Raw genomic sequence first — 14,259 nt, 5'->3', positions numbered from 1 at the left:
TTTGTGTATGTATGTATGTATGTTTATACCTATTTGTGTCTAATGGTAGCCATCTCTAGGGTGGGAGGTAGGGGAAAAAGAAAAAAAGAATTACATGATAATTTTGTTATATATTGGAAAGACATAAGAGATTTGCAATTTCACATACAATAGCCTTTTTATTGAATGTGCAATTCTTCTAAATTCCCATATTTCCACATTCATTATGCTGTGCAAGAAAAATCAGATAAAAGGGGAAAATACCACAAGAAAGAAAAAAAAAACAAGCAAACAAACAGCAACTACCACCCCCCCAAAAGGTGAAATACCATGCTTTAATCCACACTTTGCCTCCATAGTTCTCTCTCTGGATGCAGATGGCACTTTGTATCAGATAGTACTTCTGTCTCATTTGGTCTTCACAAGGACTCTGAGAAGTAGTAGATGTTAGGATTACAACGTGCTAACTCAGGTTGTCTAAAGAATTCTCTAGCTCAGAATTCACACCTTTAGTTCAAACCTTTAAAAGGAGCAAGTTCATTGGCTATAGGAGTTTTCACAAGCCCATTCTCTTCGAGGATAAAAGAAGGCAACATTGAGTCTGAAGAGCAGTCTAGACTGGGACATTGAGTTGGGACGGCAGTCTAGATTGAGTCAAAAAGAAGACGTCCCGTGGATTCGCAAGTCCAGCAATCCACACTTTTGGAGGGGAAGGCTCCAGAAGCCTCCCAAGAAACCTGCTCACAGAGGAAAGGATTATACAGACAAGAAACCTCCTTGCAGAGAACGATTAACAATTGAGAGACTACAGGACATTACATTTTGGCGCTCAATGTGGGGCAAGGATTTATTTCTGAGCCCTTCAGAGAAGCTAGCCCTGACCTTCACAAGTAGCTATTATTATCTACATTTTATAGATGGAGTTCTGTAAGATAAACTGATTTACTCAAATCTGAGAAAGATTTGAACTCAGATCTTCCTTACAATTTAGTGCTCGATTTACTTGCCACCTAACTCCTATGACTAGCAATGCTGGAGCAGAATTTTTTGTTTTCCCAATCCCAGTGGAGGGGACAGTGGGTTGATTGGCTTGAAGAAATTGAAGAACACAGTGGACCTCAGAGATATTGATAGACATGGAACCATCTTCTTCACAGATAGCCCCTAGGTCCCTGCCTTGTAGGAAAAGGCTGGGATTTGTGTGAGCAACAACGGACTGTCATAAAATAGATGTGATCCATTTAGACTGAAAGCTCACTCATTCAGCAAACGTTTATTAAGTATAAATGTTTACTCTGTAAATTTAAGAAGCAGAAGGTATAGAGAAAGTTTTACTAGGCTTGGAATAAAAAGAGCTAAGTTTGGGTGCCAGATCTGCCCCTTACTCTGCCACAATTGTGAGACTTAGTTTTCTTATCTGTAAAATGGGGGTGACAGTGTTTGTGTTACTGACTTTACGGGGTTGAAAAAGGAGTGAAAGGAGTAGAGGTAATGAATGGAGATAGCTTGAGGAAATTATTTTATAAGTGAAAAACAGGGTGGTATATTGTGGTCTTACAGTCAGAAGACCTGGATAGACTCCTAGCTCGCTCATACTAGCTATATAACCCTAGTTAAGTCACTTAATCTCTGTAAATTATGATTTTCTTGTCTAAACATCTTGTTTCTCCTTATTTTCACAATTAAATTCCTAGAAAAAGTTGGTTATTCTCATTACATTTTTTCATATTGAATCTCCTTAATAAACATAATCAAGCTGTTTGTGTAATAAACATTTTTTATTTTTAAAATTAAAATTTTAAATTAAAAAAAATAAAAAACAGAAAGAGATAATCCATTTCTTATCTTACCCAGGCTGAAAGAACAATGGCTACTCATGGGCCTAATTCCAATCAGTTTGACTTGATCCATTTATAATCTAGGTAACTTGGTTCTCCTTAGACAGCCTGCTGTTTTTCTCTCTCTCCTCTTCCTCCCTTACTGAAGGCTTACCATACTGATGCTATTTTCTTTCTTTGATATCTTTAGAGTACAAAGTGTGAGATAATTTAGAATAATGAGTGTGAGATGGAGCCTCAGAGTTGCCCAATCCCCTTGTATTAAAGTACACCACACTATCCTTAGGGTCTGCAGATTCATAATCTCATAGTCATCCTGGCCTTCCACATTCCCAAGCAGTTGCCAACTTTTATTGTTTTTACCTTTACCACATCTATTTCATGTTGCTTTTTAAAATTAATTTACTTTCTACATAAAGCCTTTCCTGATCTCTTGCCAACCATACACCTGCTAGTGCCTTCCTCCCCCAAATTACCTTCTTTTATCTATTATACAAGAGTATACGTGTTTTCATACACATATGTCTTAACTCCCCAGAATATAAAGTCTTTGAAATCAGGGTTTTTTTTCTCATTGAGATCCAAATACTTAGCACAGTGTATGATAATAATAATAATAATAATAAGCTCTTTATAAATGTTTGTTGATTGATCTGTAAAATAAAAATAATTTCCATGCTATTTGTCTTAAGGCTGTTGTTGTTAAGAAAGTCTTTTATAAAACATGAAATATTCTAACTATGAGCTATTTTTAATGTACATATCTGCTATATGTAGATGTTCAAGTTTGGAACATGAAAATATGTTTTGCATGATTGTATATGTATAACCTATATCAAGTTGCTTGCCTTCTCAAAATTGGGAGTAGAGGAGGGAAGGAAGCAGAGAATTTAGAACAAAAAAATAAAATATTGTTTTTATGTGTAATTGGGGAAAGATGAAATATTTTTTAAAAGATGTGTAAAAAGGTTTTTTTTTTTTTTTTTTGTTTTGTTTTGTTTTGTTTTGTTTTGTTTGTTTTTTAAGTTCAAGCTTAGAAGATTGGCCTAAACTTATGTTCTTGGATCAATGCTTCTGCTTTCCATGATGACACATATTTGCAAACAGACTAAGAAGCACTACAGGCAATTCCTAGGACAAAAAATGTTTAGTACCCCTAGACAAGGTTTAAAATGTTTTTGTTGTTCAATTGTTTTTTTCATATTCAACTCAGTCCACTTAGGGTTTCCTTGGCAAAATTATTGGTGCTTTTTTTCATTTCCTTCTCCAGATCATTTTACAGATGAGGAAATTGGGGCAAACTTGTCCAGGGACACACATTTAGTGTCTGAAGCCAGGGTTATATATTTTGAACTCAGAAAGATGAGTCTCCTGGAATCAGGCTCAGTTACTTAATCCACTAAGTTTCCCAGTAAAACATGTATCTCCTAAACATTATTAGACTTAAAGCTTTGAATCTAATTCACTTTAACACATGTGACTTGATTTAATAAAATCAAGTCAGGCACAGGCATTGTATAAAAACTAATTATTCCCCCTACTTTACCAAGAATATATTGCCTATTCTGTGCCAGCCAATGTTAATTGCTAGAAATACAAAGAAAGGCAAAGTACAATCTCCTGGGAGACACCATGCAAACAACTTTGTACAAATAATCTATGCATAAGATTAATTAGGGGTGGTAAATAGAGGGAAGGCTCTAGTATTAAGGGGAATTAAGGAAAGGCTTCTTGTAGAAAGTGGGATTTTAGCTGGCATTTAAAGCAAGATAGGAGGAAGAGATGAAAAGGGAACAGCATGATGGACAAAAGGAAAATACCTGGAGTCAGGAAGTGGCTTGATATGTTTGTGAAGAACAGTCTGGAGTTAGAATCACTGAATTGCAGAGAAATTTGAGGGCAGTAAGATATAAGAAAATTGAAAAAATATGAATGAATCAATTATGAAAAATGTTAAAAGATAGAGAATTTTCTTTTTGATCCTGGAGGTAGTAGGGAATCTTTGGAGTTATTGAATAGGGCAGTGACATGGTCAGACCTGCATTTTGGAAGATCACTTTGGTAGCTGAGTGGAGGATGGGATTGGAGTGGGGAGAGACTTGTAGCCAGAAGACCAATTGGGAGTCTATTGCAATAGTCCAGGTGTTATGTCGCTGCAATAGTGTCAGAAAACATTCTATATATTTATTTACATGTTGCCTCCCCCAATGGATTATAAGTTTTCTGAAGGCAGATCCTATCTCTTGTCTCTTTTGCATTGAATATTTCCTGACACATAGTAGGCACGTAATAAATTTTAAAACAATGGGGAAATTAATTCAACACACATCATCTTCATCTAAAATAATTTATCAGTAGCACCAGGAAATTCCCAGCCTAATGTTCTCTTCTTGCAATACCCTTCCTCAGGTCACTCTGACTGCTGAGACAGACTGCACCTACGTTTGTTGGCCACGGAAGCCCCTCTACCACCTCTTGGACAAAGAGCGCTACATCTCCCGCCTGTTTTCAGCCCTCCTCGGCTACGACATCTCGGAGAAGCTGTACGCCCTCAATGACAAGCTCTTTGCCAAGTTCGGCTTGCGTTTTGACATCCGCCTTCCCAGCCTCTATCATGTCCTAGGTCCGACTTCCTCTTCCTCAGAGCCTGAAGCCGAGAAGGAGGCCGAGGAAAGCAAGGAGCCAGTCCTCCCTCTTCACCCTCTGTCTGTGGGAGTGCAGAAAGCTCCCTCCCTCCCCTCTCCTCCAGTTTCTGCTGCCCCAACTGTACCTCCCGCCCCAGCCAGGGCGTCTCGGCTTGGCAGTGATAACTTGGGTGAGGACTCTACCAGTCTTGTGTTGGAAGATTTTGCAGAGTTGCCAGGATCATTTATGGATTATGGGAGTGAAGGGGAGTATATGAGATGAGGGAAGTTCTAACAAGGGCACAGCCATCTGGTTTAAGACCCCAGTGTAAGTACATGCCCACCCAAGGAAGGGGGCACTTCTAATCATGCCTGTGGTTTGCAGATGGCTGGTGCATGCGTCTATGAAGAGCTTAGCATTAGTTTTGCTTTCAAGGACCAAGCCCAAATGATCTAAAAAGTTTTTTTCCTTAGAAATGCCAGTTTCAAAATAGACACCCTAATTTAGAGACCCTAACCCAATTTTGCTTATAGTAATATACTCATAATGTATGCTATGTGGATGTTCACTAACTTTGTCTTCGTTAAAGAATGAAATATATTTATACATACACAGATGCACACATACATACACAACCCATTGTATATTTTGTATGTGTGTAATTTGTATGCTTGTGCATGTAAATGTGTGCATGCAAATATGTATATGTCAAGTGTATACATTCATCTATAAACATACATATTTATAATACACTTGCCATATTCCGTATGTTTGTGACTTATAGATATGTATATTATTTATGTGTGTATGTAGAACATATGTATATGTAATTTATAGTGTTGTGTAGTGTTGTAAATCTGTTTCTATGTATATATACATAATTAATGTAGTCAGTATTGAGTAACTTATATGCATGCAGATGCTTGTGATTTATATCACATACCACACGTGCATCTACACATGTATATTATGTGTATTGTTATTTGTATGTGAAACATGTGTGTATGTCTTTGTGATTTATGATATGGTATAGTATTAGAAATCTATTTCTATGGACACATGCATAGTTTATGTATATGTGTATGTGATTTATATATATGCATACACATATATGTGTATACACACATAAGTATGTGATGTGTGTATACATAGTATTTGCATGTAAAATATATGTGTATGTGTATGTAATTTATAATGTGATGTAGTAGATCAAGTCTTGCAGCTAGGAACACCTGGTTAAAGACCTGTCTCTGATTGTGACCCTAATCAAGTCACCTTCATTAAGTCACCTAATCAAGAACTTCTGAGTTCTTTAGGTCACCAAGACTATATTTCTGACCTGCACAGGGAGAGGGAGTTTCCTCATCTCTACACTACTAAAATTACTGGTGTTGCTCTCCCATCCCTATGTTTATGGGTCCACTTGTGTGGACTGGCTTGCAAAATTGTGCTAAACATTAGATACTGCTGTTAGCTGTTTCGTTTGTGGTGTTCACATCAAAAAAGGTGACAACATTAATTTTAGGCAGCTTGTCTTATTGGCTGTTAGACGATGCTGGAAATATGCTAAAAGTCCCCTGGGGCTGGGGCTGGGAGGATGTAGGTGCTCTCTATAATTGGGAAATGCCCATCCCACGAAGGATCCAAAAAACTGGACTAATTTACTGTCAAAGACTGAGCCAGGCTCTGCCCTCAGGAAGGAAGCAGACATCCCCTTGAAGAGATCCTCTTGTTAGTGATTGAGATATTCCAGAAGACGGCATTCCCCTAGAAAACCACACCTAAAAAGGTGACCCCGGATGCACTTCCTTAAATGAATCTCCTACTGCTTGGGGCTGCTCATGGGATTTCCTCTCTTAGTCGGTCAGCGCCCAAAAAGCTCCCGATGAATGAATTCCAGAGACTTGCTGGCTTATTTTCCCGCAGTGGTCTCTCACAAGACTACCATACTTCCCTAAGGGACTCTACCTAATCTTGACCAGACCTTGCCTGGCTCTTCCTGAGGAAAATCCCATTGCATTTGATGCAGAGAACAAACATCTCCCAGGAAGACACTTTTGAATAAATGTAGAATTACAAAGTGCTAGAGGAGACTTTGCTGACAATCTAATCCAGCCCTCTCATATTAATAATGAGGAAACTGAGGTCCATTAAAATTGGTCCAGGGTCACATAAGACTCCTCATTGCTTATTAATAGGGGTATCTTGGTAAAAGTTTAACAATGAGCTGGGGGAGAACTAGGAAGGAAATGGACCTCTGAAAGCAAGATACATTTTTAAGTTTAATTACCATTACTAACATTCCCCATCACTTTCTTAAGACTAGATAATAAAATCCACAAACCAATAAATCAAACCCCGATTGGTAGCATTCACCAATTTCTAAGGTGTAAAATGCTCACATGGAAAATTTAAGTCAAATCTTTTGAGCTCTCACATCCCACATAAGACAGTAGTCTTTTCTAAATAAGTTTCTTTACCCAACTCTAAAGGCCCTCCATTAGCTAACTCCATCTCGCCCCTCCAATCTCATTTCCCATCAATTGCCAGCACACATCTTTCACTCTGATCAGGGTGGGATGATCAAGGCCATCTCATCTCTGTCCTTTCACTCTCTTAATTCCCTTTACATAAAATACTCTCCCCTCCAGTTATAAAAATTCTGTCCCCCTGCTTTTCTGCTCAGAAGTCTCTGCTCTGTTTCCTTTGATGCAAGACTTCAAAATGAGAGCAATATGATACCTTTTGCATAAATAATGATCACTGAAGCTGTTAATTATTGTAGAATGAGCAGGAGAATTATAGAGGAGAGACAGAGTGAAAAACTGGGCAAAAGTTTGGAGATGTAGGGCTTGAATTCAAGTCTCAGTCTGGCTACTTAATAACTGTGAGACCTTAGACAAATAAATTAACCTTTCTAATTCATTGGCAAAATGAGGGTTTTGGACAAGGTGATCTTTGAAGTTCCTTAAAATTATAAATTTTGTTTTTTGGTATAAAATGCAATGTAGTATATACTACAAAAGAGCTAGATGCAATAGGCTTAGTTAAGTAACAAGTCCTGAAGCTTGTCTCACTTCGATGACCACCTTAGACCCACTCAGAGGCTCTTTCTCCCATCCTCCCATTCTGTTCCTGCTCAATATTTCTTATTGTTCTTCTCCATTACCCTTCTGTAGTGACCATGTTGTCTTTTAAAACAAGAATGATGAAATAGAAAGAACACTAAATTTAGAATCAGGAAAACAAAAGAAAAGCTCTGGCAATTCCAACTGTGTGGATTTGAAAAAGTCTTTTCTTTATTTTTCCTCGTTGGGCAAGGAAATCAGAGTTAAGTGACTTGGCCAGGATCACACACCTATTAAGTACCAAATGTTTGCAGCTGATTTAGACACAGTTACTCCTGATTCCAGTGGTAGCCCTCTATCCATTATACCACCTAATTGCTGCCATTTTTTTTTAAGGGTCATCCTTTCTTAAGGTTTCAGGGTTTTCCTTTTGAATATGAGTGCCAGATTAGTTAGTTTCTCAAGACTTCTTCAACTCTAAAATTCAAATATCCCTTTGAAGTGGTGAGAGATAGTCATCATAGAGGCTCCTGGGTAATGGAATGTTGGAACTGGAAAGACTTGAATTCAAATCCTACCTCAGACATTTACCAACTGTGTGACCTTAGGCAAATTATTTAATCACTCTTAATCTTAGTTTCCTCATCTTTAAAATGGGATAATAACAGAGTTCATCTCACAGGCTTCTTTAGGGAATCAAATGAGATAATATGTATAAAGTGCTTTACAAATTAAAAAATACTAAATACATGCTATTGATATAATATATAATAGTATATAATATAATCCTTATTACAAAATTATGTATTAGTATATATTAGTAAATATAGTATTAATATACTATCAACACAACAATATTATTAATGTAATCATTAACATAATATATATTATTCATATGCTAGTAACATAATATATTATATATTAATATGCTATTAGCATAATACATTATATTATTAATATGCTATTATAATATATCACTATTGCTGTGATGTTATAAAGTATTAATATGATATGTACTATTAATATAACTTACTATTATAATTACTTCATTTTTATAAGAACAAATACACAGAATAATTAAGTGAATTTTCTGTTTCTTATAGTGATTCATTCAATGGCTGAACTTGGGCTAGCACAGGGTTTTTCTCCATTACAACGTGCTGTTCTTCATGTCACTAAATATGATCTAGTGACCTTGGAATGTCCCCCTCCCATGGTGACTGGGATTCCCAATCATCCTGCACCTGTTAGGATCATTTTACAGTTGATTCAAACTTAGGAATACTTAGGACTCCCTGACATCAACTAAGGTTTCTAAAACAAAGCTTCAAAATCCCCAGTCTTGCCCTCTCATTAATGTTGTCCTGTCTAAAATTTTCTCTTTCATATTTATCTTTTTTTATAACTTCAGAAGAAGATCTACCACATGTAGCTCTAGGAACATATACTGCTATATGATATACATTCATTTGGTATCTACAAAACAAAATTCAGAGCTTCAGCACTTGAAGGGACTTTAGAGGTCATAGTGTCTTATTCCTTCATGTTAAACTTAAGGAAACTGAGGCTGAATAGCAAGCTGCTAATGGTATTTTTGGCAATTTTATTCAAGTTTTGAGCTTTCTTTGTTAGTATACAAATATAGTCCAGTGAGAATTACTACTCATGAGAGGGAGACCAATAAGACTCTCCAAATTAAATCACCATATACTTTAATATTCTTTGAATTTAAGACAAAGATACACATAAAAGATGTATTGTGCATGTGTGTGTGTTTGTATTATTGTTTGTCTTTTGTTCTTAAAGAGAACCATGACATCAGGAAGTGATGCCATGACATGCAACTGGGGCAAAATGGGGCTGAGCAAGGTCACCTGCCTCCCTTTTCCCTCCAGAGTCATCTGGGTCCAGATCAGGACTTCTGAAGATGGTCCTGGATGCAGTAGGAGACCTAAACTTTCTTAAGCTAAGATCTTCAACAGGTCTCAGACTAAGGCAGCACCCAATCAGTGATTAAGGCTAGGTAGCAATTGAGACAAAAATCTCTTTCATGTAGTCCAAAAAACCCCAAAATTTAAATAAATAAATAAACAAATTTAGATGAGGAAGACCCTCAGGGTTTCTGGTCAAAGCAGAAATGATTGCTATTTACATTCATTCTGAGTCAATCAGGACTCAAACACAAAGGATATGTGTATGTAAAACATATTTATTATATACATATATACATGTCTCTATATTATAGTAATGATTTTATATACAATACATTTATCAATGCATGTGTTGCTATATACATACATATATACACATATACATATTTATCAATATATATGTCTATGTATACATATATAGATATATATTTATGTGTATATTTAATGAGATTATATGATACAATATGTATTATATATTTATAGCTACTCATACATATATGTGTGTATATGCATGCACATGCAGATATCAAATTAATTACTTTCAGCCCCAGGATATTGCAGCATATTCCTAAATAAGATAAAAAAATTTGGTCTATCTTCATGGGGGGAAATATATATAAAAGAATGCCCATTGTCCCATAGTAATAACTATAATAGCATTTATGTAATATTTATTTAAAGTTTGCAAAGTGCTCTACAAATATTATCTAATTTGATTGTTGCAACAATCCTGGGAGGTGTGTGCTATTATTATTATTCCCATTTTACAGATGAGGAAACTAACATTTAGTGTAGTGAATTTACTTGACTAGGACTACACAGCTAGTAAAGTTGAGGAAACTGAGGCTTGGGGGAGTTAAATGATTTGTCCAGGGTCACAGTATTATTAAGCATCTGAGGCTGGACTTGAACTTCAAGGTTTCTGGTTCTTGATTCATCCATATAGAATACTTTCTATAAGTGCTTCCAATTGCTAGCCTATGTTCCAACTCAGATCATGATGCTTTCCATAATGAGTAAAGGGGGGATAGATTACCCCCTGTGGCTAATTGGAGAATTTGATGGCTAATTGGAGAGGTGACATTAAAAAATCAAAGATGACTCTGAAGATTTCTAGCCTAGTTGAGTTGAGAAGATGATAGTACCATTAATTGAAATAGGGAAGTCAGATAGAAAAAGTTTTAGGGGAAAGATGAAGTTCAGTTTGGAAAAGCCTGAGTTGTTACTGGAAAATCTAGCCACCCTACTCCATCTTACTGTAGATCATTTGGCAAGAATATTGGAGAAGCAAAAGTGAGAAACCTAGGCAAGCTAAAAATGGATAATTAGCATTCAGATAACCCAAAGTTTACTGTACAGTTCAAATATCTATTCCTTAGTAGGAACAACAACAAACCCTCAGTACCATAGGATTTGAAACTAATTATGGTTATAGTTCTTTAATAATATAATAGTATTAATAATAATAATAGTAATATAATAATGGTAATAATAGTAAAATAATAGTTAAAATTTTATGAACCATTTTACTAACTAGAGGCATCATATATGCAAAGCTAAGTCAAGTACAATTATCCCTTCCACATCATGGGGGTTATGACATGGTACCCTGAAATCTGGAAAATCCAAGTAAAATTTTTGTCCTTCACACCAGAAAAGTCTAATTTTTTTTTTCTTTTATGGGGTATTCATAGCATTAAAAGAATTCTGAATTCTCTCTCTCTCTCTCTCTCTTTCTCTCTCTCTCTGTCTCTCTTTCTCTCTCTCTCTGTCTCTCTCTCTCTCTCTCTCTCTCTCTCTCTCTCTCTCTCTCTCTCTCTCTCTTTCTCTCTCCCCCAGCTTCTGGAAGTCCTCTAAGCAATCGTCCTCACATTAAAGCCAAATGCTCAAAGGGACAAGCTCCTTTGGCTCCAACACATACCCCTGAACTTTAGGGATCAACTGGTAACGCCTGTTGCAATGACCAGCCCCACTCTCTGCACAAGATTGTATTCACAAGGAGACCTCCAATGAACTTGATCTCCTGAATTCTCATGCACCAAGTTCCTCACAAGCACCTGTCTTTGGGACACATAAGACTTCTGCACCTGTGTGATACCACAGTGATCTCCACGTGTGCCATTTTGTATTTCCCATTCCTTCATTGTGGGTCATTTAATTAAAATGCCTAGAAGGTACTATGTAATTAATTTGTCTAAGAAGTCCTGATTCATTGTGTCTTGCTGTCTAACTTTGTGCAAATCACCTGATCTTTCCAGGCCAACCAATAAAACAAATGATTTGTATAGATTTATCCCCAAGGTCTTTGTAAGGTCTAAGCTGTTATGATTTTTTGATTTAGAAACGGATGAAAGAAAGGAAATAAGCATTTATAAATAGCTATTATATAGAGGCAGCTGGGTGGCTCTGTGGCTAAAGCATGAGGATAGAGCTAGGATGATCTGAATTCAAATCGAGCCATAGACACTCACTAGTTATGATTCGGGGCAAGTCACTTAACCTTACCACTGGAGAAGGAAATGACAAATCATTCCTGTATCTTTGCCAAGAAAATGCTAACCAGGGTCATGAAAAGTCAAATATGACTGAATGACCACAGCATACTTTGCAAAGTGCTTTATAAATATTATGTCATTTGATCCTCCCCTGGGAGGAAAATGCTATATTTTTAAAAAATTTCACTGTTTATTTTATTCTCAGAATATTTTAAACTCCATCAGGAATACAACTTTTTAGGGTATTCCTCTTAATCCTTTTTTTCCCCTTGCATTTTTGTTATTAGATAAACAGTACAATCTTCAGTGACTTAAGTATATTTTAGAAGGGAATCATATTTTATTTTCTTCATTTTACAGTTGATGAAACTGAGGCAGTGATTAAGTTACTTAGCCAGACTTACACAGCTAGGGAGTATCTGAGGCTACATTCAAATTTAGGTTTTCTGAATTCCAGGCCTGGCAATCTATTTAACTGTGCTACCTGCAACTCAGGGTAGGAGTCAGGGAGAAAGGAGCAGCATAAAATGAGGCCTCCATTGGTAAGGAAGCAGAATTAGGCTAGTTAGGAACTAAAGTGAAGTGTATCTGCTCGGAGGAGAAGCTACCAACTGGATTGCTTCATATTTTAACCAATTATTTTTGTTAACTAAGTTAATTATTTGTTAAGCTTAGTTTTTAAACAGTATAAGATCTGAAACTGTCCTCTTCAAAATGTTGGCACCCAGGGACAAAGTTCCATTTGTCTGGTCTTAGTTTTGGTCAGGAGGCAGATGGGGAGTAAGAAAGCACTGATATATGATGCCATAAATTTCGGGTGCTATCAGGAATACAGTTCTTCACAATGAAAGGAGAGCTTGGGCCCTATAGTGGAGTGAGGGGAGAAGTGTTGAACTTGCTAGAGGAAGAGAGAAGGGATAGTAGGAAAAGGTCAAGACTGCTTAGTCCCTTCTCTCACATATTAGAGAGTTCAAGGCTTCATTTGCATGTCCATCCCTTAAAACCACTGCTACTAATTAAAGTGAGACAGTGGAACTCTATAATAAGATGGTGAGATGTAACTAAGGTTGTGGACAGTGGAATCACAATTGTATAGAGCAGACAAAGTGCACCAAAGAAAATCTCCCCCTGCTTCATATAATGTCCTAGCCTGGCCATACTGGTATTACTTTTGTCACATGTTTGCCAAACCCTGGGTCTCAGAAATGATCATAATATTTAATTTCTTCAATATGTGCCCAAAACATATATTCAAAATCTGATTCAAATACTGGCTGATTATTCTCATCCATTTAATAGACATTATATTAAGAATTTCCTATATTCAAACAAATATACAAAGAATCACCTTTAATAGAGCCTTTAGAGAAATGTCAAATATAAGCACAAATGATTAGTATAAGTCCATTTGTGATGAATCTTATAAATGGTAAAAACAAGATGTTATATAGGTGTTCAATGGAGAGGGGATTATTTTCATCTGGTATGGTCAGGGAAAAATTTTTTTTAATTTTTAATTTTCCCCAGTTATATATAGAAACAATTTTAAAATTATTTATGCACATTCATTTTTTAAAAAAAATATATTTCCTTATGAATCATGTTGGGAGAGAAAAATCACAAGAAAAGGGAAAAACCATGAGAGGAAAAAAAAAACAGAAGAAAAAAAAGTGAACATAGCATGTGTTGATTTACATTCAGTCTCCATAGTTCTCTCTATATTTGAATGGTGTTTTCCATTCCAAGTTTATTGGAATTGCATTGGATCACTGAACCTCTGAGAAGAAGCAAGTCCATTATAATTGATCATTGCACAATCTTGCTGTTGCTGTATACAATGTTTTTCTAGTTCTTCTTGTTTTGCTCAGCATCAATTCATATAAATCTTTCCAGGTTTTTTTAAAATCAGCCTGTTCATAATTTTTTACAGAACAATAAAATTCCATTATTTTCATATCCCATAACTTATTCAGCCATTCCCCAACTGATGGGCATCTACTTATTTTCCAATTTTTTGCTAGAACAAAAAGAGCTGCCACAAATACTTTTTGTGCATGTGGGTCCTTTTCCCTCTTTTTAAATTCCTTTGGGATACAGGTCCAATAGTGACACTGCTGAATCAAAGGATATACACACTTTTTTTAGTCCTTTGAGCACAGTTCCAAATTGCTCTCCAGAATGGTTGAATCAGTTCACAACTCCATCAGCAATGCATTAATATCTCAGTTTTCCCATATTTATCATTATCTTTTCCTATCATCTTAGACAATCTAAGAGGTATGAAGTATTTTAATTTACATTTTTCTAATCAATAGTGATTTAA

General features: G+C 36.1%; 1 protein-coding gene across 2 annotated transcripts in view; it reads left to right on the top strand.

The window, feature by feature from the left end:
- The window catches only part of POPDC2 (popeye domain cAMP effector 2), a 29,465-nt gene extending 17,835 nt beyond the window's left edge, over positions 1 to 11,630 (top strand). Inside the window, exons 3-4 of one of the 2 annotated variants that reach the window (XM_074301319.1) lie at positions 4,227 to 4,632; positions 11,281 to 11,630. In XM_074301319.1, coding sequence (XP_074157420.1) covers positions 4,227 to 4,632; positions 11,281 to 11,375 — 501 coding nt within the window. In that variant the 3' untranslated portion in view covers positions 11,376 to 11,630. Of the gene's footprint in view, positions 1 to 4,226; positions 4,770 to 11,280 lie in introns of both variants that reach the window. The other variant, XM_074301320.1, reaches the window with a different exon arrangement.
- Positions 11,631 to 14,259: the final 2,629 nt, after the last annotated feature.

Source organism: Sminthopsis crassicaudata, chromosome 3 (assembly GCF_048593235.1).
Source record: "Sminthopsis crassicaudata isolate SCR6 chromosome 3, ASM4859323v1, whole genome shotgun sequence".
Taxonomy (NCBI): Eukaryota; Metazoa; Chordata; class Mammalia; order Dasyuromorphia; family Dasyuridae; genus Sminthopsis; species Sminthopsis crassicaudata.
This window is presented reverse-complemented; position numbering and strand designations above follow the sequence as displayed.